Here is a 24499-nt window from a genome sequence, read left to right as displayed (position 1 = left end):
CAGAAAATAGATATATTTATTCAAATTACATACTGAAGGGCTGGGCAATCAGCTATAGACATTTATATGTGACGCAGCTCTTTAAAGAAATAAGACACACAAACATATCTGCCTGGACAGAATATACACAATTGAAATTAATAAAACCTGAAAGACAATATTGTTATACTATGTTCTGTTAGGATCTTTAAAAAAAAAAAATCACACATTTAGTAGTCCATTTGTGCTTAAAATATTCATATGCATGAAAAGCTTAAGGGAAAAAACACTTCTGTACATGATGATGAAAAGAAAGTAATAATTTTTTTTGAAATTGCACTGTTATTTAAAACAATTTCCTGAAGTCAGACCTTCCTTCGGAGCTGGCACAGTTTTTCAGGTCTAATTGGCAACCTGGGGAGGCCCCTCTGGGATCAGCGAAGTAAAGAAGGTGGTGATAAAAGACCACGCTGACGCCATCAACCCGGGCCTCTGAACAGCACTGGCGTCTCCACCTGCGTCCTCTCCACTCTCGTCTTCAAGCCTGTCATCCATAAGACGCTCCATTTCTTCAAGTTCTAGGTTGTTTGCATTTTGCCCATCATTGTTAACTTCGGCATTATTGTTAGCAGTCTGTTGCTGACCTCCTTCTTGCCTAAAAGGAAACCAGCCAGCTTGGTGTAAATAAACCAGCAGCATGGCTCCCATTACCATGATAAAACCACTAAAAGAGGAATAGAAGTAGAGGATGCTAAGGAGAATTGCAGCTCGGGAGAACGTGTACATCCAGTCCAGCCAGTCTCGATTGAAGTCTTCTTCGTTTAGCACTGGACCTCCCTGTGCATTCATCTGAACATTCTCGTTCATGGGTCGGTTTTCTTGGGCCACAAGATTTGGCGCTGGTGGAGGTTCTTCTCCAGGAACGTGTGCCAAATTTAGAGGCTGTGAAGCAGGAGGCTGGGCTGGGTTGGCATTTGATGTGGCCTGAGCTGAAACTGCAGCTTGATACTGCATGTAATACTGATGAGCGTACATCTGCTGCCACCACAGCATCTGCAGCCGGCTGAAAGCAGGGTACGCGGGCACGCCGGCTGGAGGAGCCTGCCCAGGAAGCCGGTTGTCCACATTTCCTTGCATCACGTATGGGAACTGCTGAGTCTGTGCTCGGTCGGTCTGTGCTTGTGGAAAGGTTCGTTGCCTCAATCCTTCTGAGGAAGAACTGTACTGCCTTCCTACTGAATGTCTTTTTTTATGACTACCTTTCTAAGTCCTCTCATGTAAAAGGTCCCAAAGACATTGGTCTTTTTACAAAACTAACAAAGCTTTCCTTAAGAGGTTATGCCACATAAAACAGACACCAAATATCTTACTAGAGTATCTGAGTCTTAGGGACGTAGACTGGTAAAGGCTTCCTTTTTGTCAAGATTGTTCATTAAATAGACCAGCATCAGAAGATATTCATTTTTTGTTTCCACGCATGCAAAAGCAAAGGGCTTTATTACGGGTTTAGGCTCCCAGGGCCTAAACTTGGGCTCACAGACTTTACCAGCGCAGTGGGTCCGTCCTGAGAGCCCCAAGTTACCTGCCTCAAGTTCTATCGAGTCCATTTCTTTCTCTGTCAGTTTGGTCAGTTGTATTTTTTGAGGAATTTGTCCATTATATACATTTATTAATAGGTTTTATAAAGTTTTTCATACTAGACTCTTTTGTTGCTGACTAATTTTTAAGAGCAGTTTTAGGTTCACAGTAAAATTAGAAGGAATATAAAGATTTCCCATAACCCCCCCTGCCTCCCACATGTATAGCTTCCCCCACCAGAGTGCTACATTTGTTATGACTGATGAATCCACGTTGGCACATCATAATCACCCAAAGTTCATAGTTTACATTGGGGTTCACTCTTGATATTGTAAATTCTGTGTTTGAACAATGACATGTATCCACTGTTGTCATACAGTGTATGGCAGAGAAATGCCCTAAAATTTCCTCTCTCCTCCCCCAATCCATGGCAACCACCACTTTTCTCACCATCTCTATAATTTTGTCTTTCCTAGAATTAATATACTTGGAACTCCACAGTATGTAGTCTTTTAAAATTGGTTTCTTTCATTTAATATTCACTTAAGGTTCACCATGTCCTTTCACAGTTTAATAACTCATATACAGCCCTAAAAAGGAATGAAATTTTGATATATGCTCCAACATGGATGAACCTTGGATATTATGCTAAATGAAACATGCCAGACACAAAAGAACAAAGGCTATATGATCCCACTTATATGAGGTACCTGGAATAGTCAGATTTATAGAGATAGAAAGTGGCATAGTGGTGGCCTGGGGCTGCGGGGCAGAGAACGGGGAGGTGCTATATTGTTGAATTGATAGGAAGGTTTCTGTTTGGGATGATGGATCATATGGTAGTTTGATTTTTAATATTTTGAGGATCATCTTTACTGTTTTCAGTAGTGGTTGTACCAGTTTGCGTTCCCACCAACAGTGTACAAGTGTTCCCACATCCTTGCCAGTCCCTGTTATTTCTTACCTTTCTGATAATAGTGATAACTCTATGAGGCTTTGATTTGCATTTTCTTGATGATTAGGAGTCTTGAGCATCTTTTCATGTAACTGTTGGCCATTTGTATGTCTTCAAACAATGTCTATTAGGGGAGCCTGGGTGGTTCAGTGAGCTAAGCTTTTGACTTCATCTCAGGTCCTATCAGAGTTCATGAGTTCAAGGCCCACCTTAGGCAGGGCAGAGCCTGCTTGGGATTCTCTCTCTCTCCCTCTCTTTCTGCCACTACTCCCTACTCATGTGCTCTGTTTCTCTCTCACAATAAATAAATAAACTTTAAAAATTTTAGAAAAATGTCTATTCAAGTCCTCTACCCATTTTTTTCATTACATTTTTTTCTACAGAGTTGTATGAATTCCTTGTCTATTTTGGATATTAACCCCCCCTTATCAGCTATATGGCTTAGAAGTCTTTTCTCCGATTCAGTGAGTTGCCGTTTCACTTAGTGATTAGTATTTGTCGTTGTATAGAACCTTTTTAGTTTCATGCAGTCCCACTTACTTATTTTTGCTTTTATTGCCTTTGCTTTTGGTGTCAAATCCAAAAAACTATTGACCAGAAGTTTTACTACCTGTGTTTTCTTCCAGGAATCTTATGGTTTCAGGTCTTATATTCAGGTTTTGAACCCATTTTGAATTAGTTTTTGAGTATGATGAAGATAGTGGTCCATTTTTATTCCTTTGCACATGGCTGTCCAGTTTTCCCAACACCATTCATTGAAGAGACTGTCCTTTCCCCATTATATATATTTGGTCTCTTTGTTATAAATTAAGTGACCATCTATTTGTGGGTGATTCTGTGCTCTGTTTTGTTCTATTGATTCATGTGTCCATTTTTACTGGTATATGATTGACATACAATATTATATTAGTTTAAGATATACAGCATATTGATTAGACAAATCTATGCATTACTCAGTGCTCACAATGGTAAGTATAGTCACTATACAATGTTATTACAGTATTATTGAATATATACCCTATCCTGATGCTATACTTTTCATTTCTGTGACTTATTTATTTTATAACTGGATGTTTTTATCTCTTTTTCTTTATAGTTTATTGTCAAGTTGGTTTCCATATAACACCCGGTGTGGGGAACCACAAGTGCCCTCCTCCATGTTCATTACTTCCTTCCTCTCTCCCTCTACCCCTTCAGCCCTCAGTTTGTTCAGTATTCAAAAGTCTCTCATGATTGGCCTCCCTCCTCTCCGTAATTTCCCCCCTTCCCCTCCCCATGGTCCTCTGTTACATTTCTTCTGTTAGACTTATGAGTGAAAACATATGGTATCTGTCCTTCTCCGCCTGACTTATTTCGCTTAGCATGACACCCTCGAGGTCCATCCATGTTGCCACGAATGGCCAGATTTCATTCTTTCTCATTACCGTGTAGTATTCCATTGTATATATAAACCACATCTTCTTGATCCATCAATCAATTGATGGACATTTAGGTTCTTTCCATGATTTGGTTATTATTGACAGTGCTGCTATGAACATTGGGGTACATGTGCCCCTATGCATCAGCGCTTCTGTATCCCTTGGGTAAATCTCTAGTAGTGCTATTGTTGGGTCATGGGGAGTTCTACTGATAGTTTTTTTGAGGAACCTCCACACTGTTTTCCATAGTGGCTGCACCAGTTTACATTCCCACCAAGAGTATAGGAGGGTGCCGGTTTCTCCACATCCTTGCCAGCATCTACAGTCTACTGATTTGTACATTTTAGCCACTCTGACTGGTGTGAGGTGTTATCTCAGTGTGGTTTTGATTTGTATTTCCCTGATGCTTAGTGATGCTGAGCATCGTTTCATGTGTCTGTTGGCCATCTGGATGTCCTCTTTGGAGAAGTGTCTGTTCATGTCTTCTGCCCATTTCTGCACTGGATTATTCGTTTTTCAGGTGTGGAGTTTGGTGAGTTCCTTGTAAATTTTGGATACTAGCCCTTTATCCAATATGCCATTTGCCACTATCTTTTCCCATTCTGTCGGTTGCCTATTAGTTTTCTTTACTGTTTCCTTTGCAGTGCAGAAGCTTTTTATCTTGATAAGGTCTCAATAGTTCATTTTTGCTCTTGATTCCCTTGCCTTTGGGGATGTGTCAAGTAAGAAATTGCTGCGGTTGAGGTCAAGGAGGCTGCTTCTTACTTTCTCCTCTAGGGTTTTGATGGTTTTCTGTCTCACATTCAGGTCCTTCATCCATTTTGAGTTTACTTTTGTGTATGGTGTAAGAAAGTGGTCTAGTTTCATTTTTCTGCATGTTGCTGTCCAGCTCTCCCAACACCTCCTGTGTTGGTCCTGAGGTTGTCTTTTTTCCATTGGATAGTCTTCCTGCTTTGTCAAAGATTAATTGCCAATACATTTGTGGTCAAGTTCTGGGTTCTCTATTCTATTCTATGTGTCTGTTTTTGTGCCAATGCCATACTGTCTTGATGATGACAGCTTTGTAGTAGAGGCTAAAGTCTGGGATTGTGATGCCTCTGGTTTTGATTTTTTTCATCAATATTACTTTGGCTACTCGGGGTCTTTTGTGGTTCCATACGAATTTTAGGATAGTTTGTTCCAGCTTTGTGAAGAATGCTAGTGTAATTTTGATTGGGATTGCACTGGATGTGTAGATTGCTTTGGGTAGTAATGACATTTTCACAATGTTTATTCTTCCGATCCATGAGCATGGAATGTTTTTCCATTTCTTGGTGTCTTCTTCAATTTCTTTTGTAAGTTTTCTATAGTTTTCATCATACAAGTCTTTTACATCTTTGGTTAGGTTTATTCCTAGGTATTTTATGTTTTTTTGTGCAATAGTGAATGGGATCAGTTTCTTGATTTCTTTCAGTTGCTTCCTTATTGGTGTATAAAAGTGTAACCAATTTCTGTACGTTGATTTTGTACCCTGCGACCTTGCTGAATTCATGAATCTGTTCTAGAAGTCTTCTGGTAGAGTCGGTCGGGTTTTTCATGTAGAGTATCATGTCATGTGCAAAAAGTGAAAGTTTGATTTCATCTTTGCCAATTCTGATTCCTTTTATTTCCCTTTGTTGTCTGATTGCTGATGCTAGGATTTCCAGCACTATGTTAAACAACAGTGGTGAGAGTGGAAATCCTTGTCGTGTCCCTGATTTCAGGCGGAAAGCTCTCAGTTTTCCCCCATTGAGGATGATATTAGCTGTGGACTTTTCATAAATGGCTTTTATGATGTTTAAGTAAGTTCCTTCTATCCCAAGTTTCTTGAGGGTTTTTATTAAGAAAGGATGCTGTATTTTGTCAAATATTTTTTCTGCATCTATCAATAGGATCATGTGGTTTTTGTCTTTTTTTTGTTAACGTGATGTATCACATTGATGGATTTGCGAATATTGAACCAACTGTGTAACCCAGAAATGAATCCCACTTGATCATGGTGGATAATTCTTTTTATATGCTATTGAATTCAATTTGCTAGAATCTTGTTGAGTATTTTTGCATCTGTATTCATTAAGGATATCGGTCTGTAGTTCTCTTTTTTTGTTGGATCTCTATCTGGTTTGGGAATCAAAGTGATGCTGGTTTCGTAGAATGAGTCTGAAATTTTTCCTTCTATTTCTATTTTTTGGAATAGCTTGAGAAAAATGGGCATTAACCCTGCTTTAAATGTCTGGTAGAATTCCCTAGGGAAGCCATCTGGCCCTGGGCTCTTATTCATTGGGAGATTTTTGATAATGGATTCGATTTCCTCACTGGTTATGGGTCTGTTCCGATTTTCTGTCTCTTCCTGTTTGAATTTTGGTAGTGCATGTGTGGTTAGGAATTTGTCCATTTCTTCTAGGTTCTCCTGTTTGTTGGCATATACTTTTTTATAGTATTCGCTTATAATTGCTTGTATTTCTGAGGGATTGGTTGTAATAGATCCATTTTTATTCATGATTTTGTCTATTTGGGTGTTCTCTCTCTTCTTTCTAAGGAGCCTGGCTAGAGGTTTATCAATTTTGTTTATTTTTCCAAAAAACCAACTCTGGGCTTCATTGATCTGCTCACCTGTTTTTTTTTAATTGTATATTGTTTATTTATACCCTGATCTTTATTATTTCTCTTCTTCTGCTGGGTTTGGTGTGCTCTTGCTGCTCCCCTTCTAGTTCCTTTAGGTGCTCTGTTAGATTTTGAATTTGCGCTTTTTCTAGTTTCTTGAAATAGGTCTGGATTGCAATATACTTTCCTCTTAGAACTGCCTTTGCTGTGTCCCAGAGAGTTTGGATTGTTGTATTTTTCATTTGCATTTGTTTCCATATGTTTTTTAATTTCTTCTCTAATTGCCTGATTGGCCCAATCATTCTTTAGTAGGGTGGTCTTTAACCTCCATGTTTTTGGAGGTTTTCCAGACTTTTTCCTGTGATTGATTTTAAGTTTCATAACGTTGTGATCTGAAAGTGTGCGTGGTATGATCTCAGTTCTTTTTTATTTATGGAGGGCTGCTTTATGACCCAGTATGTTATCTATCTTGGAGAATGTGCCATGTGCACTCAAGAAGAAAGTGAATTCCCTAGCTTCATGATGTGGAATTCTAAATATATCTTTCAAATCATTCTGTTGCAGTGTGTCGTCATTCCAGTTCATTGTTTCTTTAGTGGTTTTCTGTCTGGTTGACCCATCCATTGCTGTAAGTGGAGTATTAAAATTCACTGCAGTTAGCAAATTTGTATCACTAAGATTGTTTCTGTTTGTCATTAATTGTTTTATGTATTTGGGTGCTCCCAAATTTGATGCATAGGTGTTTGTAATTGTTAGCTCTTCCTAATGGAGAGTCCCTATAATTATATAGTTTCCTTCTTCATCTCTTGTTACTGCCTTTACTTTAAAGTCCAGTTTGTTCGATATAAGTATGGCTACTCCAGCTTTCTTTTGACTATCAGTCGCATGATAGATATTTCTCCATCCCCTTACTTTCAATCTGAAGATGTCTTCAGGTCTAAAATGAGTCTCTTATAGACAGAAAATAGATGGATTTTGGGTTTTTTTTTATCCATTCTGCTACTCTGTGTCATTTGATCGGATCATTTAGTCCATTTACATCCAGCGTTATTATTGAAAAATATAGGTTTAGAATCATTGTGTTTTCTGTAGGGTTCATGCTTGTAGTGGTGTCTCTGGTACCTTGTGTTCCTTGCGACATTTCCCTCATAGAGTCCCTCTTAGGATTTCTTGTAGGGCTGGTTTAGTGGTGATGAATTCCTTCCATTTTTGTTTGTTTGGGAAAACCTTTATCTCTCCTTCTATTTTTGAATGACAGGCTTTCCAGATAAAGGATTCTTGGCTGCATATTTTTTCTGTTCATCACATTGAAGATTTCCTGCCATTCCTTTCTGGCCTGCCAAGTTTTGGTAGATAGATCTGTAACCACTCTGATAGGTTTCCCTTTGTATGTTAGGGCCCTTTTATCCCTAGCTGCTCTCAGAATTCTCTCTTTATCCTTATATTTTGCCAGTTTCACTATGATATGTCATGCTGAAGGTTGAGTCTGAGTGGAGTTCTCTGTGCCTCTTGGGTTTCAGTGTCTATTTCCTTCCCCAGACTGGGGAAATTCTCAGCTATAATTTGATCAAGCACCCCTTAAGGACCTTTATCTCTTTCTTCTTCTTCAGGAATTCCTATGATACGGGTATTGTTCCATTTGATTGTATCACTCAGGTCTTGAGTTCTCCTTTTGTGCTCCTGGATCAATTTTTTTTTTCTTGGCTTCCTCTTTTTCTATAATCGTGTCTTCTAATTCACCTATTCTCCTCTCTGCCTCTTCAATCCATGCAGTGGCAGCCTCCATTTTATTATGCACCTCACTTATAGCCTTTTTAAACTCATCACAACTATTTTGAAAGTTCCTAGTTTTTGTATCAATTGTATTGTATTTTGAAAGTTCCTAGCTATTGTATCAATAGCTTCTATGATGTCTTCCATGGTTTTTTCAAGCCCAGCGATTAATTTTATGACAGTTTTTCTACATTTTTGGTTTGTTATGTTGCTTATATCTGTTTTGAGCAGTTGTGTAGCTGTGACTTCTTCATGAAATTTCTTTAGAGGAGAGTTCTTCCGTTTCATCATTTTGGCTAGCCTCCCGTCTCTTGTCAGTTTTAAAAGCTTGTTATGCACTCTGCACCTGTCAGTTTTGCTGTATTAAAGGAGGCTTATTGACTGTTCAGGGCCTGTCCGTTCAGGAAGTGTTCTTTTAATGGTGTCTCTCAGTTTCTCTTCTTGTGCTTTGCTTCTTTTATTTCCCTACTTAGTGATATTTGGGACTCTCCACCACGTGTACTTTGGCTTGTTTCTTGAGGTAGCCCTGAAAAGGAAAATAGACAGACAAACACACAGGGAACAAAAGCACGCAAACACATAGACAAATCAAACAAACAAGCAAACCAAAAGGGGAAAGAGGAAAAAAAAGAAAACAAAACAAAAAAGAAAAGTAATGGGGTGGGGGGGGGTGGACAAAAACAACAAAAGACAAAGGATAGTCTAAAAGTGTAAAACCAGCAGAGGGGAGAGATAAGAATGAGATAAGGGAAAATATATCTGAATAGCAAGAATTGATCTAATCACAGCAATGCATCAATGTTGGTCTTTCCTGGGCTGGGGGGCAGGGAAGGAGAAAGAAAAAAAGGTAGCTCCCCAGTGTGGATGAGCGTGGTTTAGCGTAGGCAAGTCTTGCCTCTACTGTGGACCCATGGGCTGCTCCCCAGGCCTCACCTTGGTGGTTTTGGGGAGAAGAATCACATCACCTCAATCCCTTCTTGAACCAAGCATTGCAAACCACTCTTTTGGGTCCGATCTCACTGTGCCTCAGGCAGGCCAAGTTGTATTTTCCAGGCCCTGCCTCATTTCCAAATCCTAGTCCACGAACTTTAATGCTACTGCCCGAGATACGATGTACTCCTGCAGGGGGACGGCTTCTGAGCTGGGATCGAGTAGGGGGAGTCAGGGAGCAGTTTCTCCTGGCGCCACCTGGAATCAGCACAATGAGCCCCAGAAAAACACACCAGCTAAAGGGGGACGGATCTCTCTCCCCATGCCCTGCAGTTAAAGATGTGATGATAGGATCCCTATCGGTGCCGGGCCAAGGTTTTTCTCTTCTCTAGAGACAGCACTATGAGCATTTTCAGCCTCTCTTTCTCTTCCCCTCGTCTCTCCACTGCTCTGTGTGCTCTCCCCCGCTCTGTGCTGGGGTGGGGGTGGGAGGTTCCCGAGGCTCAGGGCCCCAGCCCATTTTTATTTCCCCAGTTCGCACTCTCTCAGGCATCTATGAGGCTGTCTTTTTCCTCCCACTCTTGTAGATCAGAGTCTTGTGGCTTCAGTCCTTCTTAGTTTGATAGATGCGGGCAGGCAAAGATTACAGAGCTCCCTACTTCTCTGCTATCTTGCCCCTATCCCTGGAAGTTTGTATCTCTTAATCCCCTTTATCTATTTCACCCATCCCCCCACCCATTTCCCCTCTGGACATCACCAGCTTGTTCTTTAGATTTAAGAGTCTGTTTGTTTTGTTAAGTTTGTTTTGGTTTTAGATTCCACATAAGTTATTTGGTATACCACATATGGTATTTGTCTTTTTCTGACTTATTTCACTTAGCATAATACCTTTTACTTCCATCTATGATCTCATAAATGACAAGAATTCATTATTTTTATGGCTAATAATCCTGTGTGTGTGTGTGTGTGTGTGTGTGTGTGTACATACCACATCTTCTTTGTCTATTCCTGTCAGTGGATACTTGGGTTGCTTTCATATCATGACTATTGTAAATAATGGTGTAGTAAACACAGGGGTGCATATACCTTTTTGAATTAGTATTTTTTTGTTCATGTAAATACCCAGTAGTGGAATTATGGGATCATATGGTACGATACTTTTAATTTTGGGGGGAACCTCCATAGTGTCTTCCACAGTGGCTGCACCATTTCCATTCCAACCCACAGTGCACAGCGGTTCTCTCTTCACCATATCTTCACCTACACTTGTCATTTCCTGTGTTTTTGATACTAGCCATTCTGACTGGTGTGAGGTGATATCTCTTGTGGTTTTGATTTGTGTTTCACTGATGATTAGTAATGTTGAGTATCTTTTCATGCATCTGTTGGCTAACAGTATGTGAGACACTTGACTTTTATATGTATAACAAAAGTAATCAAAGTAGATAACTTCACCACAGATGGAGTTACTTGCAGGAGGTTTGTTTTTTCTGGATTGGCAAAGAGATTTCCTGCATGCCATACCAAAGTCAGGGTGGAAAACCTTTTCTGTGAAGTGTGCATGATGAAAAATCAATAGATCTTCTGTACATAAACACTTTATCTTTGCTAGCAATCTTGGCAGTTCTACCAAGGGTAAAGAGACGATTTATGAATAGAATTAGTAATCAAAGGAAAGGAAGAAATTAAATATGTCTTTGCTACAAGTGTCAAGGAGTTAGTTTTCACTCTCTAGATTTGAGTATATTTAAGAACTGAAACAATACATATCCTTGATACCCTGGACCCAGCAGGGAGCTCAAGCCCAGAATAACTGAATGTGTGGCTCTCAGCGGAGTATAGCTTTCTTCTAGATGTATGCAGGAGAGGTGTATTGGGGAAAGGATTTTTAAAGGAACTGAGGAACAAGTAACAAGAATAAATTTCATTTAATATCTAAACAACAAACTGCATAGTCCATCTTAACACTCAACTTATGCTTAAAACATTAAGAAAAACACAAAATTTAAAATTATCTATTTTAGTTTATTTTTGTGTATGGTATAAGAATGTGGTCCAGTTTTCTTCTTTTATATCTAGCTGTCCAGTTTTCTCAACACTAAATTTTGAAAGGAATGTCTCTTTCCTATTGCATATTCTTGAAGATTAATTGATTATATAATAATGGGTTTATTTCTGGGTTCTCTATTCTGTTCCTGTGATCTACGTCTATATATACATATCAATACTATACCATTTTGTTTACTACAGATTTGTAATATGCCTTGAAATATGGGATTATGATACCTCTAGTTTTATTCTTCTTTCTCAAGTTTGCTTTGGCTATTTGGTGTCTTTTGTGGTCCTACTCAAATTTATGGATTATTTGTTCTAGTTCTGTGAAAAAAGCTGTTGGTATTTTGATAGTTGGTATTTGATATTAAATGTGTAGATTGCTTTGGGTAGTATAGACATTTTAACAATATTTATTTTCCCAATTGATGAGCATGGAATATCTTCCCATTTGTTTGTTATCTTTAATTTTTTTCATTAGTGTTTTATAGTTTTCAGAGTATAGATCTGTGACCTCCTTGGTTAAGTTTATTCCTAGGTATTTTACTTTTTTTGGTGCAATTTTAAATGGATTGCTTTCTTAATTTCTCTTTCTGCTACTTCATTATTATTGTATAGAAATGCAATGGATTTATGTATATTGATTTTGTAACCTGTGACCTTACTGGATTCATATAAGTTCCTGTAATTTTTTTTGGTGGCATCTTCAGGGTTTTCTACATATAGTATTATATCATCTGCAAATAGTGACAGTTTTACTTCTTCCTTAGGAATTTGAGTGCCTTTTATTTCTTTTTCTTGTCTGATTGCTGTGGCTAGGATTTCTAGTACTATGTTGAAAAGAAGTGGTGAGAGTAATATCCTTGTCTTGTTACTGATCTTAGAGTAAAAGTTCACAGTTTTTCATTAAAATTCTCAATTTTAACACAGAATTATGACAATAGAAATATTCTCTCTTCAAATGGGAACAAAACCAGCTTACCACCATCCCCTCACTATGACGTGTATTCCAACCACATTCGTGAATTGAGGCTTACATAAATATTTTATTAACAGCTTTATCGAGGCATAATTGACTTAGAATAAACTGAACATATATATTTAAAGTGAACAATTTGATATATTTGACATACATAATATCCATGAGCTCCTTAACACAATCAAGAATATACCTAGTGCCCCCAGGAGTCTCTTTATCCTGCACTGTAACCACTCCTTCCTGCCCTTCCCTGCCATTTTCCAACAACCACCTCTGTCTCCAGTTAACCAATGATCTGCTTTCTGTCTCTATATTTCAAATAAAAATGTTTTTAGTTGCCATATATACTGTATAACAACTACCTAATAAGCATATAGCACATTAACATGAAAAATATAATGATAATATTAGCTATTTCAGATGATTCTGAAGTGATTATAGCTTTTATCAGTTATGCACAAAAGATAACAATTTTGGAAACCATAGGTAAGTTATTTTGAAGTCTAAAGTAATGAGATTTTAGATAAAACAATATTATAACTAAAACTTCAACCAGAATTTAGTTGAATCACCAGCTATTTCTAATTGCATTGATTTTATCTTTTCTTTCCAAATTACCTTGAAAGTAGATAACAAACTTTTATTATTAATAAACATAAATTTTCACAAGTAATGTAAAGCATACTCACCGGTTAGTTAATGAAACTAACCTGTCCTGTCATTTCAGGAGCAATAGGAATTGTGGGCCATAAGAAACAGTAAACTGCAAAAAACACGAGCCATATAATTATGCTTCCCCAAATGGCCAAATGATTAAACTGTAGAAAGAAAAATATTACAGAGACACTTGAGCCTTTTGCATTTAAAAGGAAAAATTACTTAAGTCTATCAACTGACAGGATCATTTGTCCAGGCCATATGTTCCCACACACCAAATCGAAAGATTTCTTGACACTTGAGCTTTCCTTTCTTTTTTTTTTAAATTTTATAATAGTTTATTGTCAAATTGGTTTCCATATAACACCCAGTGCTTCTCCCCACAAGTGCCCCCCACCATGACCATCACCCAGTCCCTCCCTCTTACTCCCCCTTCAGTCCATGGTTCGTTTTCAGTATTCAGTAGTCTCCGTTGATCTGTGTCCCTCACTCTCCCCTGCTCTCTTTCCCCCTCCCTCTCCCCATGGTCCCCTGCCAGGTCTCTCCTGTTAGACCTATGAATGCAAACATATGGTATCTATCCTTCTCTGCCTGACTTATTTCACTTAGCATGACACCCTCAAGGTCCATCCACTTTGCTACAAATGGCCGTATTTCATTCTTCCTCATTGCCATGTAGTATTCCATTGTGTATATATACACCACATCTTCTTGATCCATTCAGAGTTGCACCAGCATTCTTCTCAAAGCTAGAACAAACTATCTTAAAATTCGTATGGAACCACAAAAGACCCCGAATAGCCAAAGTAATATTGAAGAAGAAAACCAAAATGGGAGGCATCACAATCCCAGACTTTAGCCTCTACTACAAAGCTGTCATCATCAAGACAGTATGGTCCTGGCACAAAAACAGACACATAGACCAATGGAATAGAATAGAGAACCCAGAACTGGACCCACAAGTATATGGCCAATTAATCTTTGACAAAAAAAGAGCTTTCCTTTCTAACATCCTTTTCAGAATAAAGTTTGAAGAGAAATCATTAAGAGGGGTAAAAAATTGACCCTATCATATCTGCTCCTCATGAATAATTCTGGAAAAATAGCAGAAGTTGTGACTCTCGGACTGAACCTGGAGTCATACAGAGTACCTGTGTCATTCAGATCCAGGTAATACTGGCTGAAGGATCACTGTCCATGCCTGGGACTGGAAACTGCCAGATTCCTCGTGGTAAATGCTAAGAAGGTAGGCCTGTCTGCTGCCTTGAATGATTTGTGTTAGCAGAGGAATCGTAAGGACAGTGAGTATGAGACCCGTGCTGGGTTGTCCTGGTGCCTCAGAGTTACCATCTATGCATAAATCAGTGATTCGCTAGATGAGATCATTTCTTAAGGGTTCAAGTGCTCTCATCCTAGTAGGTACTGCTCATTACTTAATCCTATCTAAGCAACAGAGATATGGAGGGAAAAACCCAATCTGCTGTTTATTAGAGTACCTATTACTCGTTTATGAGTCATTTTCAAAGGCAGTTTTTAACTCATTAGAAGTAATCTCTTACTCAAAGGATTTCTCTCTTGTGATCATGTAGGAGATGATGGAGAAGAGAATTGGCTCAAGACCACGGAGCTTAAACTTTCCAAACACTTCAGTGCGTTTTCATGTAACTGTTCCCTTATAGTTGGCGTAAACATGAGCTGCAAAGGGAGGCCTCCTGTGTGGCTTGGATCCCTGGGACCGTCCCCTTGGGGGTAGCGGTCAGCCACCACTGCAGCTCTAAGATATATTTTGTTATCTCTCGGCCCCGGCTCATATCTGTACCTAAAGAGCAGCCTGCAATTGCTTCTCGGCCTTTTGGCTAAGATCAAGTGTCTAAACAGCAGCCTGCAGAACCCTCTTCCTCCCCCACCCGCTTGTGCAGAAGCACGGGCTCCCAGCTTGGCTTTCCCCACAGGGCAGAGGAGCCTGTGAGCAAACGGGAGAACTTTTCTTCCCTGCCCTAATTCCCAGGCTCCTTCCTAACCGACATTGTGAGCTGGAGGGCAGGAGACCAGAAGAGACCCCCTGTGTTCTGTTAAGTCTGCTTTGGCCTTGAATGAGGCCTTATTCATAAATGAGATTCACCATATGAAGATCGTGTAAGTCACCATGGATTGAAGAAACATTCACACTGAAGGGAATCTAATAACAATTAAAAGGAGGAATAGAAAATAACTGTTTATTTCTGTTACATCGATGCAGTATAATACCACATTTGCAATTGGTGTGCCTTATGAATTGGTAATAAAATAGTTTTGTTCAGGACACTTCAGTCCTGCCATTGTGTTGATGTTCAGTTGGGGACAGTACGGGTGAGAACTCTCTGCTGATTACATTGGAGAAGAAATACATAATATGCTATATAATCTTCGCTCTCCAAAGGTGACAGACTGGTTAAAATTCATTTTCTCTCATAAACTTTTGAGTGCAATTTGGAAAACAACTTATTTATAGGTATATATGTACATACATATAGATTCATTTAAATTACTGATTAGCTCATAAAAACATTCTACTTATCAGAAGTTCCACTTTTAATAGTAACCTGGGGAAATGATTACTCCTGTCTGTAAATGCACAAGTACATCTGTGTTCAAAACAGTACTGATTATATATAATTTTACAGTAACAGAAGTTAAAACAAGTATTCTAAAAATAATATAAATAATAAGTATCCAAATGATAAAATATTACACAATTGTTAAATGAGGTATAAATAATAAAGATATGGAAAAATGTTAAAGATCTAGTATTAAGTGAAAAAAATTGTAAAAATATTGGGTACATTAGAATTCTATTTTTATGAACAAAAAACAAGCACACATAAAACAAAGACTAAAAAACTAGAAACCAAAATGTCCATGTCACTGACCTTGAAAGGTATGGGCAATTTTTATTTCCTCCTCTTCTGTATTTGCTAATTTCCTATTATAGTTCTATACTTTGATAATAATGAATTAAGGATCTCAATTAATGTCATGATAAATTGAATCTATTTAAGATATAAGGCAGGGAACTGAATTGTTAAAGACAGTAGATGGCTAACCTGCCATCATCCAGCTTAAACCGTCACTTGAATATTCAAAACCAAAGGAGGTAAAATATGAAGAACAGAACAAAGTGCTTTTTTTTTTCTAAAGCTTAAAAAGTAAATCAACATGCAAACAACTGTACGGGATTGAGGAACTACCCAAAAGAACACTCACTTTATTCCAAGATAGTGTCTCTAAACCAGCTTTCAGACAAACGGTGACGACTACGTACTGTGCGAAGAGATGAAATGGGGAAATAGATTGGGAAGATGTATCAACATTTCCATTAGAGCCCACATCAGCCCACTGCCTCCCTGCCTCCTCCTCCCCTGCCCCCCCATGCCCAGTGAACTCTGCTCCCCTACGTTGCTGTTTTGCTAGCTTCTAATTAAGAAGAGAATGTAGGGCTTTTCAGTAAATGTTTCATATTTAGAAACCCCTCCACATATGACAAAAATCATGCTTATATCATAAACCTATATTTACATTCTTTATAGAGCGAATGGGAGATATCTTTTTGATTAGAAATCCAAGTGCTATGGATAAAAAGCACAGTTGAACAGGGTAGATTGAAATCATCATAAAAAGCATTTTGGCCTAATCTTGGCCGTTTGCATTTGGATATGTATATATATTTTAGAAATAGCTCATCATGACTCTTGAATACTGAAAACAAACTGAGGGCTGAAGGGGGAGGGGGAAAGGGGAAGGAGGGTGATGGTCATGGAGGAGGGCACTTCTGGGGAAGAGCACTGGCTGTTATATGGAAATTAACTTGACAATAAACCATAAAAAAATAGCTCTTCAGGCATCTGGGGCTTTTGATTGGGATTATAATAAATCTATAAATCACTCTGAGGACAGCTGACTTCCTTATAGTATTGAGTATTCCAATTAATGAGCTAGTATATTTCTCCATTTAGACGTTCTTAATGTCTCCACTCAAATCTTATAATTTTCCTCAGAAGTCATGGACATCATGTGTTAAATTTATTCATGTTTTTCCTATTTTTGATATAATGGCAAAATAGTATATAAATATTTTATTTTCTATATATTTATTGCTGGTATATTGAAATACAGTTGGTTTTTAAATATTGGCCAATATCCAGCAAACTGCCAACCTCTTTTATTAATTGTAATATTTAATCTGTAGAACGTTTTTTGTACTTTCTTTGTGCACCCTTGTATCATCTATGGTTTAAAACCAGTTTTTCCCCTTTCAATGGCGTGTACCCCTCCCTTCATCTTGTCGTGTTGGGTAGAAACTCCTCCGCAGTGGCGAAGACAGGTGGTAACACCAAGCAACTTTCTTACGTTTCATCTCATTCTTCATCTCAGAAAAAAAGGTTTTCAGTGTTTCATTAAGTATGATTTTGTCATGCTGTGGGTTGCTATGCCACAGGAGAGGGCAATATACTGGATATTTAAATTTTTTATGTTTACTTATTATTGAGAGAGAGAGAAACAGAGCATGAGTGGGGTAGGGCAGAGAGAGAAGGAGGCACAGAATCTGAAGCAGCTCCAGGCCCTGACCTGTCAGCACAGAGCCTGACGCAGGGCTCGAACCCACCAACCGTGAGATCATGACCTGAGCCGAAGTCGGCAGCTTAGCCAACTGCACTTGCTGTTTAAAGCCCTACTTCTGAGGCAGACATTATGTCCGCTCCTCCCGCTCCAGGCTTGGCCTCCAGCTGGCCTCCAGCATCCCATTGAAGCTTCTCCAATACCTTCCAGTTGCCAAGGCACTGGCCCCGCCTGCCATTCCACGTTCTCTGCCGTCATCCTGAACCTCCCTTACCCGACCCGCAGTCCGCACTGTGCTTCCGCTCCGCTGGCCTTCTTTAATTCCCCGAAAGCATCGAGGTGGACTCTACCTCCCGGAAGGGATACTCCATTCCTCCGGGTGCTTGTCCTTTGGCTGAGCACTTCCTCCACCTCACTGGCCCCGGGAACAGCGTGTCGGGAGAGCTGGATCGGTGATGTCACCATGCTGTCCCTGCCTACTCTACCATTTCTCCTTTGACATCTCATTTTGAGGTTTTTGGCCTTGCTGTAGTCCCCTCTACCTCTTTGGTTGCAATGCTGAATCAGTTTTGCTGTCGTTTGTTGTTGCTGGTTTTGCCGCATATACTTTTCTTTTTTTCTTTCTTTCCTTCTTTCCTTCTTTCCTTCTTTCCTTCTTTCCTTCCTTCCTTCCTTCCTTCCTTCCTTCCTTCCTTCCTTCCTTCCTTGGTCTTAGGAGATTGAGAATCCATTGTTTCAACTTTGGCATCTTAACAAGGAATATCGTTTCAGTTTGTATGCATGCGTGTGTGTCTGTATGTGGGGAGGTCTGGAAAGAAGGAAATTTGCTGTATGGTATGTCCAAATAGGAAAATACTGCCTAACCTCATGTGATGTTTGGGAAAATATAATACAGACTTAAAAACCACACCCACTACCATGAAAGAATAAAGACAACTAGCTTAAGTGAAAAGAGGCATTATGCCAATAAATTGCTTCTTATGCAGAAGAAAATATCAGGAAAAACATGGCTTGTAGTTTTGTAGTTCCAACATATGTTGTTAGATGAAAAAAAAAAACATGCAGAGAGATGTTCTACTTGGAGACCAAAGGAATAGCATTCAATTAAATACATACCTATAATTTTTTGAATTATGAATAAGGTAAATAATTCAACAAACCTTTACACACACACATACACACACAAAAGAAATGAAAGGGGTATTTTACTTCATGTAGACCTGCCATCCTCAAAGCAAAAACTGCAGTAGAATACCATTTTACCTGCTAGATCAAAACGTGCGGTGAGGCCACCTACCGCCATCAGGGACTTGGGGAAACTGATAATCTCATAACTAAATGTGTGCAACTTTTTTGGGGGGATAATTTAGTAATAATTTCCAAAATTCACAGTATCCTCTGATCCAGCAATTACACTTATAGGAATGTGTCCTACAGATCTGCCTACTCATGTGCACGAAGTCTTTGCAACACTGTTGATAATGGCAAAGGGCCCAAAACAATCTTAATATCCACTGGTAGGAGACTGGCTAAATAAATAATGAAGAGTTAGTCGGACAAGTGGCCCTGGAAGAATGAAGCTGATATTTATGGGCTGATATGAAACCATCACCCAGGCATGTTGTGGAGTGAAATAACCAGAGAAGAGCACCTCTGTACTTGTGCAAAGAAAGAGAGGATATGTACATTAGTTATATGTATTTCACATTCCTAGACATTACACACACACACACACACACACACACACACACACACACACACACACCACAAGCAAACACGATAACAGTTCCTTCTTGGAAAAGGAATTGGAGCATGAGGGAGACTTAAAATTTATGAAATTCTTACAATGCTTGAATTTTTCAATTAAACACTAGAAAAAGATACTGAATCATATGGGTGGCCTTACCGTATAAATAAAATTTCCAAGAAACAAATAGTCTGTAGTATAACCCCCTTGTAAGACCATATCTGAAAAGTGAAAAAGTCATTTATTTTTATAGAGTCTGAAACATAAATTTGAAATTATTTTTACCAAAGATACCCATTCTAGCCACCAAAACTGCTTCTCAATTATTGGGCATATTTCTAAAGTGACAACAATGCTTGCTTTGCCCATCACTGTGTCACTTTTCCATTTCTCACTCTCTCCAAATATACATTAAGCAACAAACGAATCAATACATTGCAAAGAGCACATGGATGTGATTATTAAACTTACTTTCACTTGAAAATAAACCATCTGGCAAACTGAAAGTCCAATTTAATGAGTGGCACTGGGAAACAAGATTAGGATTTTAAGGATTTTGATATAATGTCATTGACACTATTACTTTTCCAGGATTACTAAAATAATAAACCTAAGAGATAATTTAAATTTACAGTGAAATTTCATAGTCTCTTCAATTATTGCTAAGTCTACTATAACTTATGAACTTGTTTCTTATAAACAGTTAAAACTATCTCAAGATTTGGGTGATTTTTTTCACTTCTTTTCACTTTTTTTTTTAATGTTTATTTATTTTTGAGAGAGAGTGAGCGAGCATAGGAAGGGCAGAAAGAGAGGGAGAATCTGAAGATTCTACAGAATCTGAAGCAGGCTCCAGTCCCTGAGCTGTCAGCACAGAACCCGATACAGGGCTCAAACTCATGAACTGTGAGATCATGACCTGAGCCAAAGTCAGATGCTTAACTGACTGAGCCACCCAGGCACTCTTTATTTTCACTTTATAAAATTCTCAAGTATATCCTGGTGCTTCTAGTCCTGGTGGATATGGAAATATTGGGGTGCAAAAATCTGACCTTAAAACCAATTCAGAAGCTCGCTCATTCCATTTTCTCCTGGTGGTTAAGAACTCGCTGAAATTACACAGACTCATACCCTTTCTTAAAATTATCTGCAGTGAAATATTGGGGCATCTCATTGCTGGAAACTACAGGTAAATATGTGGGGCCAGCTAGGGAAGTGACAATGAGTCTGGATTGTATATGGACCTAACCTGGTGAGTTTTATTGGGAATGGGGTGATAGTATAGATGAGAACAATCTTTTATTACCTAGAAACTGGGAGAAAACTGCAAAAAAAAAAAAAAGTCATACTGACTTATGCTGTCCAACTGCATATTCACAAAGGGAAGAGAGAAAAAGAAACTTGGTGTGACAGAAGGCAGACTCCCACTATGCACATGGTGATGTGAAGCAGACTCGTTTCCTCTTGGATACGGTACAAAACCAATGATGCAAATAGAGAAAACCTCCATGGAATCTTCGCCAGGGTGACTGTGAGACAAAAAAGTCCACTATCTCAGGAAGCTCATTAGGGTTTCAAAGCAGCCAAGGTGCGTGCAGAAGCTGTGCTTGGTAGTGACAGTAAAAGCTCCAGGGGAAAGCAAATATCAAGCTGGCTGGGGGCAGAGGACCTCAGACAGTATCAGCCCAAATGCTCCCCTTAAAAGAAACTTCTTCCAGTAGCTGGGAAAGAAAAATCAGATTTCTTGAGGATTAATACAAAAGAAGCAGATACAGCATCCATGAAAGGATATTCTATTCTATATGATTTATATGGTTCTTATTCACTATACTATACATTTGTATAATGTATAAAATGTGTTTGAAAATGGTTTGAAAGCAAATAAATAGAAGATCGGCAAAACTTATTAGATGATGTATACTCACCAAGGAATTTGGGGGAAAAAACCCTATTATTCCCAGCTAACAAAGAAAAGATTGGAAACGCCAGAGCAAAAAGACTTGTGAGCATTTGATATATTAGCTGTAGAATTAAAATGAAGAAAGCAAAGCCAAAAACAAACATAGTGTTAGAATGATCGAGATGATTGTAATTATTCAGTGCCCAGACAATGTGGAAATGATGTTGAATCAGATAATATTGGAAGGCGTGTGTGAATGAGATGGGCAGTAGGGTAAGCCTGCTTACTCCCAACTAGAATTGGGAGTCAAATAAGAATACTCAGAGCTAACAAGTAATGGAATTTTATGTAACGTGCAAGATAATGGGATGCTGGAGGAAAGGGAAAGAAAATTGAAGGATGGAAAACATAATTTTATCATAACTTGGAAACAAATGTATTTGTCCACAGAAGCAGAGCAATGTCTATTAAATGTATAATCAAAATAAGCAGAAGACAAAAATTCGAACCTTTTTGAATATCAGAAGGCAATACACAAAAAACTCACAAATAAAGCTGACCACCTCATTAAAGATTAGAAAAATATATTAAAATAGGAAACACAAAGTCAAATGAGATATTGCAAACAAAACCTATTTTTAAAAATTACTCTGATTATATCTCAAGAACAAAACGGTTCTATGCTGCATACAAGCAACAGGTCTTAAAAAAGTAATTCATAAAGTTTATAAAACAAATTACAAGAAAGGTAAATATAAATTAAAAGCATAAAACATGATATTAATGTTAATTAAGAAATTGAAGAGAACTAAACAAGCATTTTATAATGCCAAATGGTACAAATTGCAATGAATATGAAAAAACTTGGGAGTATTGGTGGAGCAAAAACCAAACATTTCTAAACCATAAATTATGAGAAATTAAAAGGAAAACAAATATATTAGTAGAACTTTCTCAGTACATGACAGACCAATGACAAGAAAATTAGCAAGACCAGGACTGTTCCTCCATGAAGTAACAGTACTTTTCCTCTTGTTATAATCAATTAGAAAATTGACAGGGGGTACCTGGGTGGATCAGTCAGCTAAGTGTCCAACTCTTGATTTCAGCTCAGCTCAGGTCATGGTCTCATGGTCTTGAGGTCGAGCCCCTCTTTGAGCTCTGCACTGGGTATAGAGCCTGCTTGGGATTCTCTCTCTCTCTCTCTCTCTCTCTCTCTCTCTCTCACTGTCTCTGTCTCTTTCTTCCTCTGCCTCCCTCCCCAACTTATACATGCACTCTTTCAAAATAAAGAAAATTGGACAAAACATATGAAATAAGTTTGTTAGACATTGCGTAAAAAGCACAGGACTGTGATCCCTGAGAAAGAGAGACCTACCACTGCCCTTGCTTCCTCCGTGGAGGTAATTTCTGGTCTGTGCAGGGAGGAAGAGCCCAAAGATGGGTCAACACTTTGGTTGAGTTAATGAGACAGAGACTGGACCTTCGAGAGGCCAAGGTGGCTGGAATTTGTAGAAATGAACATTGGAAATAAGGGAACTATGCAGAGAATGAACTCCGGAAATTCTATGGCTGAATGCCAATATGTATAGGTGTACTGAGAGACTTCACAGGCCACCAACGAGCAGTTACTGTGAAAAACCAAATTACCACAGAACTGCAAGTCAAACTTGCCAGCTCTAATAAAGAGCTAGGAATTACTCAGATTTCCACAAGCCAAAGCAGTGTTTCCATACAAGTTTTAGGACTATTTGTTGTAGTTCTGTGAAAAATGCTATTGGTATTTTGATAGGGATTACACTGAATCTTTAAATTGTTTTGGGTATTATGAACATTTTAATAATGTTTTTTTAATCCACGAGCATGATACATCTTTCCATTTGTTTGTGTCAGTGCAATTTCTTTCTTCAATGTCTTACAGTTTTTGGAACATAAAGCCTTTTACCTCTTGATTAAATTTATTTCTAGGTATTTTATTATTTTTTGTGTAATTTCAAGTGGGTTTGTTTCTTAAATTTCTATTTCACTAGCAGTATACAGAAATGCAATAGATTTCCACTGGGCACCTGGCTGGCTCTGTCAGTTAAGTGGCCAACTCTAGACTTTGGCTCAAGTCATGGTCTCACATGAGATCAAGCCCTGCACTAGGCTCCACACTGGGCATGGAGCCTATGATTTTCTCTCTTCCCCTCCCTCTGCCCCTTCTTCCTCCTCGCTAGATCGCAAAATTTTAAAAAAATGAAAAAAGAAAAGAAAAAAGAAATGCAACAGTTTTCTTTGTATTGATTTTGTATCCTGCCACTTTATTGAATTCATTTATTGATTTGGGAGGGATTGCCAGCTAAACAGTATCACATCTTTGAATCCATAAATATAGGATGACATTATGTTCATTTAAGCCTTCTTTAATTTCTTTCAACAATGTTTTATAATTTTCCCAGTATACATTTTGAACTTTTGTTAAATTTATTTCTAAGTATTTTCTTCATTTTTATGCAATGGTAAATGGAATTGTTTTCTTAAAGTCATTTTCCATTTTCTTATTTTTGTTGTATAGTAATGTCATTTTCTGTATAGAAATAAAGTTGGTTCTGTGTGTTAATCTTGTTCCTTGAAACCTTAATTTGTTTATTACCTTTAACAGTATTTTGACATTTCATAAATATATAGTTTTAGCATTATGTATTATATATAATACATATAATCATGTCATATGCAAATAGAGATCATTTTACTCTTTCTTTTCTAATCTGGATGATTTTTATTACATTTTCTTGCCCAACTATACTGCCTAAAATTTCCAGTACAATGATAAATAGCAATGTTGGAAATGATATCTTTGTCTCACTCATTTTTTTTAGCATATTTATTTTTTTGTTCAGAGAGAGAGACAGAGAGGGAGTGTGTTTGCACGAGCTGGGAAGGGGCAGAGAGATTGGGAGAGAAAGAATATGAAGCATGCTGTGTGCTCTCAGCATGGAACTTGATGTTAAGTTCAATCTCACAAATTGAGATCATGACCTGAACTGAAATTAAGAGTCAGATGCTTAACCCACTGGGCCATCCAGGCGCCCCCTATTCTTGGTTTTAGGGGAAAGCATTCAGTCTTTCACCATTAAGCATACTGTTAACGGTGAGAGCTTTGTAGATATCTTTTATCAGATTGAGAAAGATCCATTCTGCTCTTTATTGAATGTTTTTATCATGAAAATGTACTGACTTTTGTCAAATGCTTTTCCTGAATTTATTGAGACAATCATCTGGTTTTTGTTCTTTATTGTTATATGTATGACATTAATTTATTTTTGGATGC

The 24499-nt window shown here is 38.2% G+C and overlaps 1 protein-coding gene across 1 annotated transcript in view; it reads right to left on the bottom strand.

Moving 5' to 3' along the window:
- LOC115290604 (phospholipid-transporting ATPase IB-like) overlaps positions 1–24499 on the bottom strand; it is a 190457-nt gene that overhangs the window by 20203 nt on the left and 145755 nt on the right. Inside the window, exons 32-34 of the mRNA XM_029938483.1 lie at positions 19446–19507; positions 16187–16243; positions 12997–13104 (exon numbers count right to left, since the gene is read on the bottom strand). Coding sequence (XP_029794343.1) covers positions 12997–13104; positions 16187–16243; positions 19446–19507 — 227 coding nt within the window. The remainder of the gene's footprint in view (positions 1–12996; positions 13105–16186; positions 16244–19445; positions 19508–24499) is intronic.

Source organism: Suricata suricatta, chromosome 4 (genome assembly GCF_006229205.1).
Source record: "Suricata suricatta isolate VVHF042 chromosome 4, meerkat_22Aug2017_6uvM2_HiC, whole genome shotgun sequence".
Lineage (NCBI taxonomy): Eukaryota > Metazoa > Chordata > Mammalia > Carnivora > Herpestidae > Suricata > Suricata suricatta.
This window is presented reverse-complemented; position numbering and strand designations above follow the sequence as displayed.